We start from the raw sequence: 18,605 nt of genomic DNA on the forward strand, positions 1-18,605 counted from the left end.
AGTCGATGTGTGGTAGGAACAGGAATGAAAACCTATAGGAAGGATGTTATTGCTCATCTACCGAATGCTTCAGCTCGATGCGTAGGCGTGATGGCCATGGCATCAGCTGAGTCAGAATGCTGTCAATCAGCTGTCAGTCTGCTGGAACTGAGTGATGATGAATGACATTTGAATGTTCAGCTCAGGACCTAAAGTCTACACCTCTAATGTGTAAGAGCTCAATGTGTCTCTGTAATTAAAGGTTGTCATAATTGGATCTATGACAAGAAAACCTTGATGCTGACATTCATTTAGCTCTGTGACGTTTATAACCAAAGTGCAGTTGTCCCTAAGGAAGTTTGACCCCTGAGACTCTTTGCATTGTGTGTGTCCGCACCGGGGTTGTCGTGCTATTTGTTGAGGTATCGGAGCGCAGACATGTTTTTAACACGTGTAACTGCTGCTCCTACACTAGCAAGTCAATGAGGCATATTTCCATTGCATTAATCTACTACTGTCAACAGGAGATTTCTGCTGTTTATTCATCTAAAGTGTGATTATCCGATTTTAGTCACCACACGTTCCTGTATGTGTCACAAATCTAAGAAATGAGGGGTTTCTCTGTAATGAAATACTAGAGGCCTTGTCATTTGAAATAATACTGCAAGTGTTGAGTTTGTATCAATTCAAGAATACATTTTTGAATTGACACATCTTAAAAGTATTTATGACAAATTTGACAATTCTATATGTTTTTACTGTCTCTCTTGCGTGAAATACGCTTTAAAGATGATTGAATCTTCAAACAATTAAAACATGTCAATGAATTTCAACCGGACCAAGAAAACTGTGAACACTTTGCTCACCTGGAAAACAAAACTGTTGGCTCATCGTTCCGCTGTGGTCCTGCAGCACTACACCCGCCATCCATTTGCAAAAACACCATTTTGCAATCCTTCACTTGCGACACATTTAAAATGCTGCCTAAACATAAATAAAGCTACTTAAAATGTTCTTTCTAGGTTACACGAAAGGAAATCTCTGATATACTTGACTGCATTGTTCCTTCAAATATTAAAACTGTGTCAAAAATAATCCTTTTGTGCTTCTCACACAGTATACTCCTTTCCAATTAATTTTTTTATGCTCTGTCCCGCAGGCAACGACATTATTAGAAAATTCACTTCATAAAAAAATATTTTTAACAAATCATCAATAAAACACCAACATTGAGGTGCAGTGAAGCCAACCAACACTCATCTTAGAAAACCTTTGACCTAACTGCACGTTAAATTCACCACTCGACAAGCAATTAAATCAATAATCCACAACAGGCTATGATAAATTAAAATGATCAGACCTTCCCCTGCGCCACCAACAACCACCATCAAAGTGTCAGCCTGTGGGAAACTCTGTCCTTGTCTTTTCACTGCGCCGATGTCCTCGCAAAGAACCTCTTGAGTTTTTTTTCCACCTTTTCTCTTCTCAAACTTGCTTTATTTTGTCTCTGACCCTTTTCCCTTCTATCACTTGCAGGATCAGTATGCATTCTGCTCTCAGAGTGATTACTTCTCACCCTGTCAGCTCACCTTGACTTCACCTGTCATCCTTCCATCTATTTTCAATGTGATATTTTCTTTCTCACCTCTTATTAGTTGTGCCCATCTCAAGTCTCTGTTGAGTGCCTGTCTTTCTGTCTCCTTTTCTGTCACAGACACACACACAAACACACACAGATACACTGTGAAGGATAACACAACTTCATTACTTTAAGGTGAGAACTTTGATGCATTTCATGAATTTAAACCACATGTTTTTAAGCTGTTTGTGGCCTGCATTCTTTTCTGCAATAATCATTCAGTGTTTTTGCATTTAGTACCTACAGTATATGTTTACTTTCTGCTGAATTCAGATTTCTAACTTAAGCATGAGGCATTTACAGAAAATAAAATAAAAGATTCATGTAATTCTGTGCGTTTTCATCTTGTTGATAACGGCCACTGTTCCCATTCACCCTCTTCACACTGCGTAAGAACTATATTAAGCAACTAACTTCCTGTTTCACGTAAAAAGTGTTGAACTGGCTAATGATGGGGTGGCTGCCATTGAAAACTACCATACTCGAGGATGCAACAGGAAATCAGGTCACGGTTGAAATCATTTCTGTCAGACTTCTTCATTAAACAACACGAGTTTGTTTGGATGCACTTGTAAACAGATGCACCGGTTATTGTTTTGTTGTACTTCTGACAAAGCCGCTGCTTGGGGAGTGTGTACTGGCATGCTAAACTGTACTTAAGGTTACCGTGTGATCACGGGTTGACAAATAAACTGGGACTGAAATCTTACAGATTACAACTTTAATACAGAATCCGAACTGAAATGCAAGTAAATGTTACTTGATGCTTAAGCAAGGTTCCAACATCATTTTCTTGGTTTAATAAAATGGAACTTATTCAGGATAAGTTAGTTTAATTACTTTTGCAATTAACAACGGTTAACAGTAATTAACAGTTTAATGTATAATATCGCCTTTTTTTTTTTTTTTTTTAAGTTTGCAAACAGCAAAAATGGGGAGGCAGCACTAACCACTAAATAACAATAGCAAACATGTTGTCCTCTACAACTCGTAAAGTCCCTGTCAGCCTGTTGGTAACAAATATGTCACCTTCGGTTGACCCTTAATTGTTGGTCTGCCTTCAGCCATTCAGTGTCATTTTAAATACTTGCGTGCAGCAGTGAGATGCATCATTGTACCGAGCTGTCAAAGTCAGATCAACGCTCTGAGAAATTGTGCGTGACACATGGATGAGCATGTAACAGTTCAGTGCTTCTTCTGTGGTTCCTTGTGTTCGCAAGTCTTTTGTACTTAGTGTTGAACTCCACTGGCTCATCAGCAGGTATTTATTGTCTTTACTTACGTCACAGTGTTTTATGCATGAACACGTTTGCAGCAACCCGTTTTTAATTGACAGATATTTACTTATTCTAACAAACATTAAATACATAATGATGGTTCTTTATTGTTCCATTGTGTTCCTGATTTATATTTGATTAAAAAAAAACAAAAAATAGGGTTCAATATTTGTATCTATAGTTGTTGTCTACAGTATTAATAAGAAATCAGAAATCTGTTGTAATGTGGGGAAATGCTACATAAAATAGTCTGAAAAGAAGTCTGTGAAAAACTACGTGGGGAAATTAAAGAGTTCCATATAAAAACATCCACGTCAATACATCTACTATAGCACAGACGTGAGAATTGGAATATCCCAGTCTAGGCCAGTGCCAAAAGGTGGCAGTAATTAACCTAAAAACTCTTTGCCAACCTACATTAAGCAAAAACAAATAATAAGAGGAGGATCACTTTAATATCAGCCGCTGGCAAAAACGTGTACCGTGTTGCGTAACATGTAAAGACGACTACAGCTGTTAAAAAGTCCTGCGTGGGGGTCCTTCAATAAAAGAAACACCGAAAATGAGGTGCAGTGCAAACTCTACCAGATAAATCAAACATTTTCCAGAGGATCCATCAATCTACAATCGGTGGCTAGCTTTGGCACCAAACCACGCGAGTTTGATGTTCGACGTGCATAGCAAATATTGGTCCTCATCATGAAGATAACAGCTAAAAATATGCTTCATCAGCTTTGTCCAAGGTGGTGTCAATGAGCCTCTCTCTGTGCGTGTGTGTGCGTACGTACATGCATGCGACAGCGGAGGGCGTGGAGTGATGTAGTTTGAATCTTTTAGTGATAGTGGAATTGTTTCCAAAGAATATTTAATAGTATTTTTCTACATGTTGGCAATCAAATCTCAGTTTGATTCAGGTGTTAACATTGTAGTTGTATGTGCACCTGGGAAGCACTTATTTTTCATTTAACCGAGACCTTCCAAACAGCTGCCGGAGTTCTCGGTGTCAGACTCTGAATTCTAAATTGGAAAATTTCTGCAATTAACCAAGAGGCATCAGATTGGTTCCTGGTGGATTTTTCCACAAGCTAAATGCCATATGCTCCACTCAGAAATTCACTGTACACACACACACACACACACACACACACACACATGCACTGACACTCACATAAACACAGTCTCCCTTTACACCCGCGCATGCCTGCGCATCAAGATTCCATCCCAATATGAGATGATGTCTGAAAGGATTCATCACGGTGACAGCACCACTTCAACACATTTGTCAGAAGTCTCTTTCTTGGCGCTTGTTCCTCACTTCTCCTTGGTTTCCTCTGGTGTACTGCTCTGAGTCCCGCTCAAAGCACACAGCGGGGGATTAGTCTCTATCACAGCACTCACTACCCCCAGATCAGTTCACCGGGGTTAAGGTGCAGCTTTCTCTCAAGATACCGTTTTCTTTGTGAGAACTCTCACGGTGACATGTTAAAGGAGCCCAGTCAGAATGGAACTTTAATGCTGTGATAACCCATTTAAGTTGCTGTCGCAGTATAAATACTCCCTCTCTTGCACACTCTTTGTCTCTCTCTCTCTCTCTTTCTGTCTCCTTGACTGTCAGGGCCTGCAGGTTTATATTACGGCTCGACACGGCAATAGATAGCGACAATATTTGTCATTTTACAAAGCACTTGTGGGAGATGGAGTATTTAGAAGTAATCGCAAATAGCAGTGAGATGAGTAAGAAAAAGATGAAGTAGAATCAAATGAGCAGAATTAAAATGGGAAACAAGTTTTGTGCATTTTCAAAAAAAGGAATATATTTCAAATGTTGGGAGTCGAGGTTTGCTTAGTTTGGCATGTAGAGGAAACGGGGAGAGACAGCTGGCCTGGCTCAAAATACATTCACTGACACCGCTAAATCATATCATGTCTGTTACTCCATACCCAAACAGAACTATAAAACAACTTCTCTTGCTGCTTCTCATCGTGATAATGTATTTAGTGAATTGTGCATGAAGCTGAAATTATACATCAATATCTGAGTCCCTGTTGCCCACTTACCTGTGCTTGTCTGAATAGATCTTGGGAGTAAATGTGACAAAATGAGCCGTGAGGGTCCACAGGAGTGTCACAACTTTATGGCTCGAATTTCAAATTTCTTGGTAACTATGAGGTCAAATTCCACATATTTATTAAGTATTATCTTGCTTGCATATATATATATTTATATATATATATATATATATATATATTTATATATGTAATAAATATTTTGTATATTTGTAATATATTTATATATATATATATATTTATATATATATATATATATATATATATATATATATATATATATATATATGTATATATGTATATGTGTATAAAAAAATATAAAAGAAAAATGTAAATGGAAAAAAATATTTTCAACATTTTCATCAACACGTTTATCATACTTTTGGTGCACTTCCTGTGAGCTTGTCTTACCAATTATAATATATATAAAAGTCTGTTCACCATATCATAGCAGTATCATAGAAAATGTTATGTTCCCTAACTCAGAATAATTTTGCACACCTTAATTTGAAATTCTTTTTTATCACCCTTTGAATCTATCAGGAAAAATAATGAGAATACAACATAAAGAATAATTAACCAGTCTTCGAGCTTTTTTTTTACTCAGCCATATGGTAACCCAATAATCCTTTTTACTCAGGATTTACATATGCAAGCAAAATGTACAATCATATGATACATGCTGTGAGTCCTTAGATTAGAGATAAAGTTACCTCCATTTCACTCTATATGAAGAGATAATCTGAAGTCAATGAATCATAAAAAAAAACAAAAAAACTTAAAAGCTGTAATAGATCAAATTGATGATGACATGCCCTTTGCAGGTCTGCAAGCATTTTCCATGAGGACATTTGGACTGGTCAGATAGTTTGGGAATCTTAGGAATTGCTATAAATTTGTTCTTTATTTGGGATTCATTTTTTTATTTAGTGAGGTTTTGCTATGTATGATTACGTTTCCTCAAACACCCCACAAACGGCACGTTAGGTGAATTGCTTAAGATGATGTCCACTGCTGTGAGTGTTGCTACTTGTTGTATTTGCTATTATTATTTTTTAATGTCGGCCTGTGACAACACCGCTTCCTGCCTCTCCTCCAATGCATGCTGAGATAGATAAGCTCCAGCCCCCATGATCCATAATTGGAATCAGTGGGTACAGAGAGCCGATAAAGTGGATGTATTTTTTTTAAATTACCAACAATTATCTACTGCAAACACCTTAATTGTTAACAGGATGGTATAATTGTTGATTTTTGTAATAAAAAAAACTAAAATAACCTCTTCTGCCTCAGTTTTTGTGAGCATGCATGTTTTCAGGAACATCTTAGACCACAATCTTAGCCCAGACATGCCCTGAAAAGATTTGTTTCCAGGAGTAAATATAATAAGCAAAATGAAATACACTTAAGGGTAAGTACAGTATATACAACAATCAATATATTAATCTAATGCTAATAGAAAAATAAAAAAACAACAACAATGAGATTAATGTTATATTCCCTCAAAAAAATATCCTAGAGATTATCTGAGTAATCTAAGATTACATCCGGTACAACCAACAGATGGTTGACGGGGGGACTAAAAATCATTCTGTGATTCTAAAAATTTGCCTCAACAATATGTACAACTTTACAATTACTTAATGTTTTTGTATCTGTCTGGTGTCTCCACTGCACTCCACTCAGAAATGAATTCAATGAAGAACACTTTACAAGCAGGCATGTTGGCCTAGAACTGGGATAAGATTAAATGCATTTGATTGTCAAACATCTAATAGCACAAAGTGAGTGGAATATAGTTGTATGTTGCTGTAATTAGACACTTTATTTAGAGAACAAATAATTATCGTTCCCAGCAGTGTAATCCAACAGTCCTCAGAATGTTCTCCTCCCTATTGTGACTAATCATCAGCATAGAAGATGCTCTTCATCAGCCCACCCGTCTGCTCACCCTAGCTGTTGGCACCGACTGCCACGATAATGACTGAGGCTACTCTGAGACGATGTTTACTAGCTGACAGCAGCACCCTGCTCTCTCTGTATGCTCCAGCAAGCATTTCCATTTAGCTCACTTCTGAAGCTCCTGCCTAATTTCTCTTTGGAGACAGAAATCCTTTAAACCCCATTGTATCCTGGGGCAACATATTTACTGAGGGCTGGCTTTCCAATACCTGAGAGAGATTAACACTGCTCCCTGATTTATGAATCCATGCCACCCACCCACAGGCTTGGTCAGGAGCCCTAGCTGCTCTACCCTGCTACTTCCTCTTCACACAATAGGATTTAGGTATCAGAGGGAACACACAAACACACACTTTCTCACAAACAGCAGAACTGGGTTTAGGACGAGTTTAAACTGCGAATATGCACAGATCCTCCCTCTGAATTCCTCTAAAGAAAACAGAACACAGAATTGGCAGGAGTGAAACTGGCTGTCTAATGAAATGTTTTAGAAGTGTATCTAACTTAGAACTTAACTCTGAGATACCACCTGGACAGAATCAAACTGCACAGGTTTAAGAAACTCCATGCTGATTTTTCACTTTGATATACTCTTAAAGGATATTCAAACAGGTACTCTGGGACCGTTACTGCGGTATGGAGCTGGAGTTAAAAGATCTGTGGCAGCCATCTACTGTTTTGGCATCCCACCATCTCAACGGCATCGCTGTCTGTCTGTGACGGAGGTGGTCGGACGGCTGCCAGACTGAATGACAGCCTGGTATTTGTTTATCCTGGATAGTCAATTGCTGGGCATCTGTACTACAGAAACAACAAAGCTGCTGGCACAGAGTTCAGTGTTTCAGCAGACTTGCCTGTTATTCTTATTCAGTTGAGAGAGTGCTTTTAAAGTGTCCTAATTTCTGCAGTATAGCGTTCATGAAAGGCCTCGTGCCGTGTATTTATGCAGATAAGTCTGCAACAATGAAATCAGATGACTGTGGGGCTGGTAACATGTCTTATGGTTGCAATCAAAACACGTGTGAAAGCCTCAGAGTTGTTTAGAGCTGTTGTGTGTGGAGGGTTTCAGCGGTGGCACTCAGGATGTTTGTCTTCAATTTTTCTCGTGACCTTTAATGTATTTTATTACTTTCAATGTGTGACAGTGGATACAAATATTTTGTTTAGCACCCTTGTATTGTCTGAGAGTCTGAGAAGCACGTGAGATCTACGACGCTTAATTGACTGCCTGCCCCTAAACAGCTGCTGAACAATGGCATGTTGCTCTGGGTTTTTGTTCTTGTACTCTCCCATATTCTTCTCCTATTGTGTGCTATTAGTGTAACTCAAATAAGATATATTTTGACAGTGTGAGATACATACTGTCGCATTTGCAGTGTTTGCAATGGTAGTTACAGTGTCACCCACATTTAGATCCTACTGGATTATCAAAAATGTATTTCAAGAGTGTTAACTTGGGGCCAGAGTTGTTCATGTGCCTTTTTGTTCATCCTTGTCTGTCAAAACATTTTATACTATTATAAATATCCAATATATTATATATATATATATATATATATATATATATACTTATAATATCCAATTCAAACATGGATATATTCTGTACGGATTTCAGTGTGAGACTGCATACACTATTAAAGTTTTGATGTTTGATTACTCGCAGCAGTAAAGGGTGATGCAAAGTTCTAACTCCTGTCTGCATCTTACTGCGACCCAGTGGTGGATCGACATTTAAACCAACCCCTTGTTTGATCATATTGCTAGAAGATGAGTATTGTGCAACTCTAAAGGCTGCCGGCTGTTCCATTAAAGTTCTTTGCTATGCGCCTGCAGCTCTTGGAAAGCGCTGCCGTCCAGTTCTCATCTAACTGAAGTCAAAAGTGTCCTAAGTTACTGCCTACTTTCCAACAACTGATCATATACAGAGTTCGAAGCTTGTACCGAAATCCACATTTGAGCGATTGTTCCCAAGTGTACATATGCACAGCTCCACCATCCCACTCACCAGTCTGTGCTCTCTGTGCTTTACTCTCTTCTCAATGACAAAGTAATCATTCTTTTAAGGAGTAAAAACGGAAATGAATGCCAATTCTCGGTAGCTTAGAGAAAACCTACGCCCATTTTGCCATATGTTTTCACCAAACGTTGACAATGAACAGTAAACTGCTAAATACGTGAAAGCAAATCATTGTTCAAATGACAGACTTGAGTGAGGTATTTAGCTCTATTTTAACAGGAACATATTGAGCAGACAGTAGAGAGGTGGTGTGAAAAGTTCTTTGGTTATCTTTTATTCCCAGCATGAAAGCTTGAACACTGGATTCTGCTGAAATTCACATGATTTCAGGCTGACTGTCGTACAATTACCAACTTTTAACAGCCGCACATGACGCCTGCACAGGATGACTATTTGATGCAAAAAAAGTCTGGATTTTGGTGCAGTATCACTTCAAAGGTGCCCTGTGGGTCTTACAAATGAATCTACAGCACATCTGCGCATGTTACCGCCAGCTGTAGATCAGTGGAATAGTGTGAAATCATCGGCTGAAATTTGTACTGCGTCAAACGCACGGCCGTATGTGCGTCATGTCATGTGCGTACATACCAACACAGGGACTCGCGCTTAGAAACAACTGGTACAAGAATCTAAACTCAGAAATGGACTGTTTGGTTCTGTTTTCATCCCCGTGTGAAGTTAAAGATTAGGTCTGCAGTCTGAACTTGAACATATTTTAATTCCAGTCGCAACAAATTCAGAATGTGTTGACAGTGTATGCAACACGAAATGTTTTTATTTTTGTAAAATGTATCATTCGTCATCATTTCAAGACAAATTTGACACGAGTGTTAAAAAACAAGAAGTCCAACTCTGGACAGCTGTCTGTGCCCATCAGCATGTTCGCCTGTCGATGTGAGTGAGTGTCGCCTGCAGTGAGCCCACGTGTAGTTGTTACTTGTCAGATGCTCTGTAACATGTTGGCCAGGCCTTCTGACCTCAACTCCAGCTGGTTCAATGACACCTGCCTCCGCACCAGCCCTGCCATCATAGTCAGCCGTTGAGCAGGCTGCTAGCAGTGCTTACCAGTGCTCATTTTACATACTGTACCAATCTACACTGTTACCGAAAGGTGATGAGTTTGCAGGTATTTTTCCACTGCCAAGGACACAGTGGAGGCTTTCTCACCTTTTATATTCTATATCTACAATGTTGAAGTTGTAAAATGCTAAAGTTGTACACAGGCCTATGCAATTGTTGACTCATACAAACTGAACTAACACAACACTAATTGTGCCACTCAAATGGAGGGACCTGTAGTGAAGTAGTAGAATACGCAGTCGATAGTAAAGTATATCAGTTCTGGTTCTGTGTTGAGCAGTAATCCAACGTTTTCTATGACAACGAGCCTGGCGGCACAAAGGTAATCCAGTGAAGAAGCTGCCAATCTTCTCTGCCATGGAGAGACAATTGGGACGCCTGGGAAATATAGCACCAGAAATTTGGCACTAACAATTATAAAAACATGGCACTGCGAGCATTTTTCTTGTCTGAAGCATATTTTCACAATATTGTGATGGAATAAAAAAGACAGCTCGCTGATAAACCATGTTGACAAAGTGAAAATAAATTACCTAGTCCTGGTGGCCAGACATGTGTTGGTGATTAACACCAGTGTAATTCTGATATTTCACAGTATTTCCATATTTAATGAAATATTTGGTAGCCAACTGAGAGTCAGGTTTAGGGGTAATTTGTTTTTTTTGACATGAATACTTGGCAGAGTACGCGGCTTGAAAAGATGCTTTGATGTTTCAGACAAAGCACCGTAGAATGGAATGGAGCAGAAGACCTCAACAAGGGAGTTATCCATCATCTCCAGTCCATCAATGATTAATGGCTAAAGTGGTTCCATTTTCATGGTAGAGGACATAACAATCTTGCATTTGAGCATTTTGTCCCTCTCAACCGGGCCCCTTAAGAGCTACCCTCTCCCAGTCACATTGTGCTATTTCAACAAGCATCTTGTCCACTCGCCCCTGATAACCATGTTCCTCTTCCTCAGTTCCTGTCGGCTGCTGGTGTTCCAATGCACAAATGGTGCCACCAACTATTTGGCTTGAAGCATGTTCCTGTTAACATCACTCATCTTCAAAGAGCTCCGCATATACAGTCGAAGTAGTAACCAAAGCTCTATAACAAAAGAGCGGGTTTACATTTTTACGATATATTTTCCAATTTCCATCTCGTCTAGCAAAACAAAATGAGAGGTTAGAGGTGCAGTGTGTTAACTCCCCTCGCTCACCTTCAGTGCGATTAAATAATGAATGAGTTGGAAGGATCATTTGCCCCAGTAGGTAAAACACCTCGTGTTATTTCCTTGCTGTAATCCTAAGCATGTAACACATGGAATAATTGCTGATACTCATTTCTCAAGCTTCCTACACTTATTCTATATAGTTTGACCAAATCACATCATTAATCTAAAATCTTCTTTATTTTCCTTTAATGTTAATATTAGACTTTCATCTAATTACTTAATGTCTTTATGAACTGCTTAATACCATTGTCAGTGTTAATTTTCTAATTGTAATCTAAAGAAAGTTTAGACAAACCAGTGAAAAAAATGTAGGACACATATTCTGACATTTCCTAACTTTTGAAAATCAGTTCTGTATTGTTTAAAGAAGAGCGTTGTCCTCCCCCTCTCATTTATATCATCTCTGATGGTGATAATTGCTCATGAAATTCAACATTCACTGTTCAGATGCTGTGGCAGAGGCTGTGTTTGGAGTATATAACTGAATAAAAGGCTCTTCTTACAACTTACAAGCCAATTTAATTACAGGACATTAGTCAAATTCCCCAGTCCTCACAAAAGAGGATGCATATCAAACAATAGATATTAAATAATGTGTTATTTTTCAATGGACTAAAATTAATTGAAAACTTTAAGAAATGACCACACATCAATGGAAGTGAAGCTCTGAAGTTAAAAATGTTATATTGGTTTTTTAATTAGTATTAGTTTGTTGCAGAGCTCAGTGAAATTGCTGCCACCAACACTTTGTGTAAAAGATCTGATCAGAGACCAAGTTTTGATCTTTTGCTTTGCAGCAGAGTAAGAAATCCTTAATGTACAATGTCTAAGGTACACAGGCACATAATCACATACTTCATGTGTGCGACTGTCAAATGCACAGCCTGGAATTACTCTGGGTAACTGTGATTTACTTTAATTCTTTTGATCTAGTTTTCTGTCAATTTAAATGTGTTTTTGCTTGTTTTGTTGGCTTTAGTCTAACAACTATTCATTTACGCAAGGGTGCATCTGAGTGGAAACACAGGGATGAGATTTGACTCACTTAGAGATGTAAAAATGCACCTAAAACCTGCTGTTACAGGGGAATACTGAGAACTCAGCACTAGGTAAATGTTGCCCAATTGGCAGCACATAGTAATCTCATCACTTATTTTGTTGGCTCTCCTCACCATCTGGGATTATTCTGGGACAATTCAGAAATGATTTAGAGATTCTGTTGTTGTTTACAAGGCTAATTTATAATATTTCCTTTGGTTTCGATCCCATTTGACCTGCAGAACTCGTAGGTCATCCAACACTTGGTTGTTCGTAGTTCATATTTGAAGCTTAAGGGTTGGTGCTTGACAAAAAGAACAACCTTTCTCATTATATCAGGTCCCCACACTCCAACGACTCATTCAAATTTCATCTCTCAGTCAATTTGTGTTGGCCTTTGACTTTCCGTGTGTGTGTGTGTGTGCATTTGTGTGCGCAGGATTGTGCAAGTGAACTTTTTGTCTTACTGCTCTGCACTTCTCGCCTCCAATGTTTTTTTAAATTATTCATATAGCACTTTAGTCAATAAGGATTGTTTAAAATCTATCTCACCCTGCTTTCTACTCTGTTTATTCTGGGCACGCTCGTGTCATGTATTATTTCAGCTTCTTTGTAGTCTGGGGACTCTCATCCATGCACGTCCAATCTGGCAGACCTCAATAGCCCTGCAATCAGTTATATATATTTTTTTTACAGAAATGTAACTGATTGACAGAATTATGTTTCGTCCCAAATACATATCGTTTGGTGAATATGTGAAGTGGTCATTTATTTGTCAAATTATGAGTTGGCTGTGCAGAAACTGTGGAGAATGACTCCTCTCTATAATTGCAGAGGGACATGCAGTGGTCCTAGAATATATTCAGTGTGAGCCTATTACTTCCCCATTTACGGTTTATTTCATTTGTTTTTTTTATTAGTGTGACCTAATAAACACAGAAACTTCCATTTAGAGTCAATATTTTGTACACAGCTCGGCAGAAGCTGCAGTGAGAGTAAACTTTGATGAAACTAGAAGATTAGAGATGCTCCTGTGCTCTGTCACCCAAAAGCACCTGAAGGATAAATGGATCCTAAACCTATCTTACAAATCTCTATGTATTTTAACGTTCAGAAAGGCATTGCAATTAAAGGCAGCTCACCAGCTCACACAAAGGGTCTTAATGGAAGAGGCTCAACAACTGCAATGCAACAAATTGCACGTTAAGTCATTGCACTTTGCGGCACTGGGTGCGGAACGCCAGAGCACACTGGTATTTCCCCAGAGTGCCCTGAAGTAATTTCCTCAACTGCGACACATTGCTAACTTGGTGACTGTCCGTGCGGCACAGGGGAAGGAATGGCGCTGTTGAGGGTTTTGCCGATCCAGCGGTGCACTGCAGTCTTGGAGAAAAGAATCACTGCAGCCCATCACCCGCCTGATTAGAGTTTAGCGTACTTGTGTTGTATATATTACAAATGGTGAATATATGCCAACATAAACGTTACTTTCATTCTCCATTTTTCAGGTTGCTGACCTGATCACGCAGAAAGAGAAAAAAATTCTCAATGGCATTAATACCAGGCGGCCTGCATAGAGATTAATGAGTCACTCTCACCATCTTCATAATCCACAGGAATTAGGCGCCTATACTGATGGCCTTCTCTTTACTCTTTACAGCTGTCTAAAGGCAGCAGGCATCTGTTCCATTTTCACTTAAGAAATGCACTGGTTACAATTTATTTTTAATCGCCTGACTGTTGCAAATGAACTACAGAAACCTCTCTGCTTACGTGAAATTCAAACATGTCTTTACAATCAATTTCTCTCCTGTTTTCAGCGCAGTCTAACGCTGAACCGCAGCTAAATGGATCACGGTAGACATCACAAAGTTTCCTGTGAATCTCACTTCCTCCCACTAACATGAAATGCCAAAGACTGCAGGTTGTCACTGCTGACTGCTTTTTCATTATGTAATCATTGCTGATGATTTCATGAACACTAATTGTATCTACTGCATTATTTGTGTTATTTATGCTTCAAATTTGATGTTTATTTTTCTAAAATAACTCAAGGAGATTTATGGAGAAGTTAATATCGCAACTTGCTTTGATTCAATGGATCCTTCTCTTCAGATCGGTTGACAGAATTGCACGAGTACTTGCTTGCAAGTGCTGTTTTGAGAAATTGTGTAAAAATGTAACAGCTTTTGTAAAAAATGCTCTCAGAAAACACCTCTAACCCTGTAAAATCAATCATTGCTGGGAAACAGGACTCTGGAAGGTCTCTGGATTCTCAGAAGCCATATTTGCTCACATACTTGCTCATTTATTACTGTCAGGTTTCTGTCTCTCTTCACAAAAAAATATCATAATGTTGACTGAAACTACTGTGTCCCTGATTACCATCCATCTGTTATTGTTATTTCCTTCACACTCATGTATCACAGGTTCTTTTTATTTTTTATTTTCTTTTGTTTACAAACTTCTTTTTTTCATAGTGTCAAAGCTTTAGGGATACCTTGCAAGTTGCAAAGAAATATAAAACATTGCTTTATACTCTCATCCATGATAAGAAAAAAAAAAAAAAAAGACTTTAACAACTCCCACATTGTGAATGTTTCCTTAATTCAGATGAAAGCCACAACCTACGCACGAGTCACACCACTTTCCTGCATAATGTATAGTGTTCACTTTTGTTTTTTTGAACAAAAGGTGATTTGGTAAGTTTTATCCTGGATCATTTTATAATTTTAAAGTGACACATGCAGTCTCTGCTTTGAAAATCATAGAGGTGACCATCACAGAGTGAACGTTGTCATCTCTCAATTTACATGTCCAAACAATGCAGCTTTAGATATATTAGGGATTCCTGTGGAGAAGTTCCTAAATGCCGCCTGTGTAGGTATTATAACTGAAACATTAGCTGCTTTGTTCTTGCTACATACCGATCACTGTTATCTGATGTTAATCTGTCTCCCACTGCTGCTTGAAACCACATGAAAAAAATGAATAACCCAAAACTAAACATTTTTATCGAATCCTTCGCAAAAGTGAGGATTGCGAACTTGTAATAATTGATTAAATCATGTCATTTTGATTCTTTAAGGTCTTTTGAACAGTGTTCATATTTCCGACAAAAAAGACAAGAGCATTAGTATTGTCAAATCGTTACCAAAGCATCATGGGAAGACCACCTACTGTCAAGGTCCTTTTTTAAAATGTTACACTGAACAGGGTTATGTTCAATAGTGTTAGAAGCTACTTTACGCCTCAACTTCCAACATAAAAGTGTCAAATATCTTTCAGATACTATTTGCCTTTGTCAACAGATTGACTCATATCGTACAGTTAGTAGGAAAACAGTGTGGGGCTTTTTAAGTCTGACAGAGACTTACTCAAGACTAGTTAACCTCGGCCCACTGAGTTGACACATTTGAGAGCACCACAGCATGTAACACATCCCTCATAGACAGGACACAAAATCATTTTCCTGCCAAGCAGCAGGTCACTGATCAAAGACCACCGCTGTCACCGTTAATAGTTTGCTGACAGGCAAACAACATTAACAAAACGGAAAGCCATTGATTAAGGACAGACATGATGCCTTATGTTGGAAAACTACAGCCGGTTAACCAACCAGTCCCGTTGTATGCATGACGGCTCGTCTGAGTACAAAGTTGCTCCTCAGATTTACACTCAAGTTTAGCATTTTACAGTTTAAATAGTAGATTTTAGTATTTTTGTTATACATTTCATGCTGATTCAGCGCAAACCAAGTCTGTCTCTGGAGAAAGGGTGGGACAAGAATCTCAAATATTCACATACTCTTTAAAATATAAAACATCTATTTGTATATGCAGCAATCATTCTTCCTCAATGCCTCTCTTATTACAGACGCCTGTTTGTAATGCGTTACTCCCGTCAAATAATCGATTAATAATCGAATAGTTGCGAGGGGATTTTGAATAGTATTTTTTCTTGAAATGCACATACCTTCTCTTTACAACACATAAAGTGTAGCAGACCATCCAGAACATGTGTACGTCTCCTATTTCATTCATTCTTATCCAGGGTTAATCTGTTTACCTGGTCAGATGTCGCCTTGTTTTGTCAATAAGTAACAGAGCAGTTGTCTGACTTTGACTGAATCAACAGATACAAATTTGTATAACCTGAATTTATTGTGAATACTTTTTTTTTTGCTAGGATTATGTTTTACATCAACATATTAATATATTGTACATTCAAAATGATATGCAAAACATTCACTGGCATTTTTTTTTTTTCATTGGTTTTCTCTGCAATATCTGCTAATGGCAAAAAAAAAAAGCATTAGTTATGATTTTATAAGATTATGCAACAAAATTTTAACTGTTTTGTTTTTCTTTCCCACAAATTAAAACAGGTGGATGTTTTTCAAGCTGATATGAATCTCTTTTTAGATTTTTGTTTTCTATCAGGCATGATTTCTAAGTGAGAATGTGTATATTACTTATTCATAAATAAGGCTGTTGTTACACTTAAAATATGTACAAACGCACTTCTAACATTTACAAGTGTATGATTTTCTTTAATATTTGCAATCCAACAGCAAAGAGTGGGTCAAATTTTCTTTCCATATCAACGTGAGTAAATTGTAACAAACAACCCATGGGTGAAAGACATATTCTAAAAACACTTGGATTCGGCGCTCGAAAATACATAAGAAACAAGTACATGTTTTGCATGGGGAAAAAAAATCTTGGTTCGGGAACGATTACAGTGCGGTTAAATATTTAAGCTGTAGCTGACTCAAAGCATGGAATACACCTCGGTTCCCATTGTCAAAGACGAATGGGCCACCACACACTTTACTGGGATACAAGAATCTCAATCTACTTACTGCTTTAGATTAAAAAAAAAGGGGGGAACAAATCAAAACTGACTGACCAGAATCCACACAGCATTACATTTCCATTGGTAATATTCTTATTTTGTGTATGAAACATTTGCTGTTACATTATTAAATATATAGCTCATCTATCACAGTTGCGAGGTGAGATTAAAGATGCTTGTTGACTTCCTATGAATCTAATTGCAAATGAATCTTTCCAGAAAAAAAAATGCCAGCCAGTTATCTGCACTGCACGTGCACATGTTTAGACCATGTGCAGCTCGCACCAGAGTTGGGATTCGTGAAGACAGGGAGTCAGTAGGCCCACTCGGTACTCACCGAATACATCTGCCAACTGTGAGTACATCTGCTAAGTTTGAGCCTGTTGGAAATCATAAGCACACACAGTTTACTCACAGCACTTGCACTTATGGAGCTGGCTGCTCCACCCTCAGCAGGCAAGCTGGCATCGACCTTGGGGCGATGCGCTTGATCTTTGCGCACGCCTCACCTCTTAATGATAAAATGAGAAAACTGGGTCGGAGATGTACATTCCCACTAGAAATAGTGGGAAGTTAACATCTTCAGCTGAGCACCAAGACTTCCAACTGGGAAATCATCTCTAAATAAATCAAATGAGTTTCACAAATAGGTGAGGAGCCGTTGGGAGGCCCAGGTTTGCTCCTGGGAGGAATGAACAGGCCTGGATGATTAACTGAGAAATGAATGACCTGCTCGTGTATCCACTAGAAACCTACTTGAGCAATCAAATGACTCTAAATTAAATGATATTTGGTATGTTGAGCCCTTCATTTGAGACAAATGTTGTTTTTCATGACTGTTCTCTCTTTTCAAGAGGTTTTAGTCATCCCTTGAAGCACGATGTGAAACAATGTCTCCATTTTCTACAACATGTACTTAAAGACACAGAATGATTGATGAAACTGAAAAAAAATCCTACCACATTTGAATGAAAATACTTTTCCGATGCGCTCAATGTCAACCGAGTTGAATCAAAGTGAACATTTTGCAACGGTTAAAAAAAAAATAGAGCTTAAAGTCGCAGGTTGCACACGAAAGAAAGAAAGAAAGAAAGAAAGAAAGAAAGAAAGAAAGAAAGAAAGAAAGAAAGAAAGAAAGAAAGAAAGAAAGAAAGAAAGAAAGAAAGAAAGAAAGAAAGAAAGAAAGAAAGAAAGAAAGAGAAAGAAACCCAACGAATACCACCGTGTATTCAGAAGAGATGGTATGGGATGCATTGCAACTCACCAGAGTTGGGATCGGAGTTGCCGTCAGCTTCGGTCCTCTTGTCGGGGGAGGCCTGCTCGTAGAAGTCGTCCTGCGCCTGCACCAGAGGGAGAGGTTGTGTGAGGAGGGAGCCACTGCCTACAGGCTCGTGGTCCCCCAGACCGCTGTCACTGCAGCTCTCCTGAGAGCCATCCGGCAGGTGAAATGTGACGCGCCGCTGTGACTAG

General features: G+C 38.5%; 1 protein-coding gene across 8 annotated transcripts in view; it reads right to left on the reverse strand.

Annotated features, from left to right (window-relative positions):
- The window catches only part of LOC138620528 (protocadherin-9), a 198,051-nt gene that overhangs the window by 40,600 nt on the left and 138,846 nt on the right, over window positions 1–18,605 (reverse strand). For 2 of the 8 annotated variants that reach the window (XM_069697808.1, XM_069697806.1), the window contains 2 exons: window positions 18,400–18,475; window positions 1,625–1,684 (listed from right to left, as the gene is read on the reverse strand). In XM_069697808.1, coding sequence (XP_069553909.1) covers window positions 1,625–1,684; window positions 18,400–18,475 — 136 coding nt within the window. Of the gene's footprint in view, window positions 1–1,624; window positions 1,685–18,399; window positions 18,602–18,605 lie in introns of those variants that run through there. The other 6 variants (XM_069697807.1, XM_069697805.1, XM_069697804.1 and 3 more) reach the window with 5 other exon arrangements.

This window comes from Brachyistius frenatus, unplaced genomic scaffold (genome assembly GCF_029030835.1).
Source record: "Brachyistius frenatus isolate BFR_SWC_R1_liver_20210118 unplaced genomic scaffold, ASM2903083v1 Contig_24, whole genome shotgun sequence".
Taxonomy (NCBI): domain Eukaryota; kingdom Metazoa; phylum Chordata; class Actinopteri; family Embiotocidae; genus Brachyistius; species Brachyistius frenatus.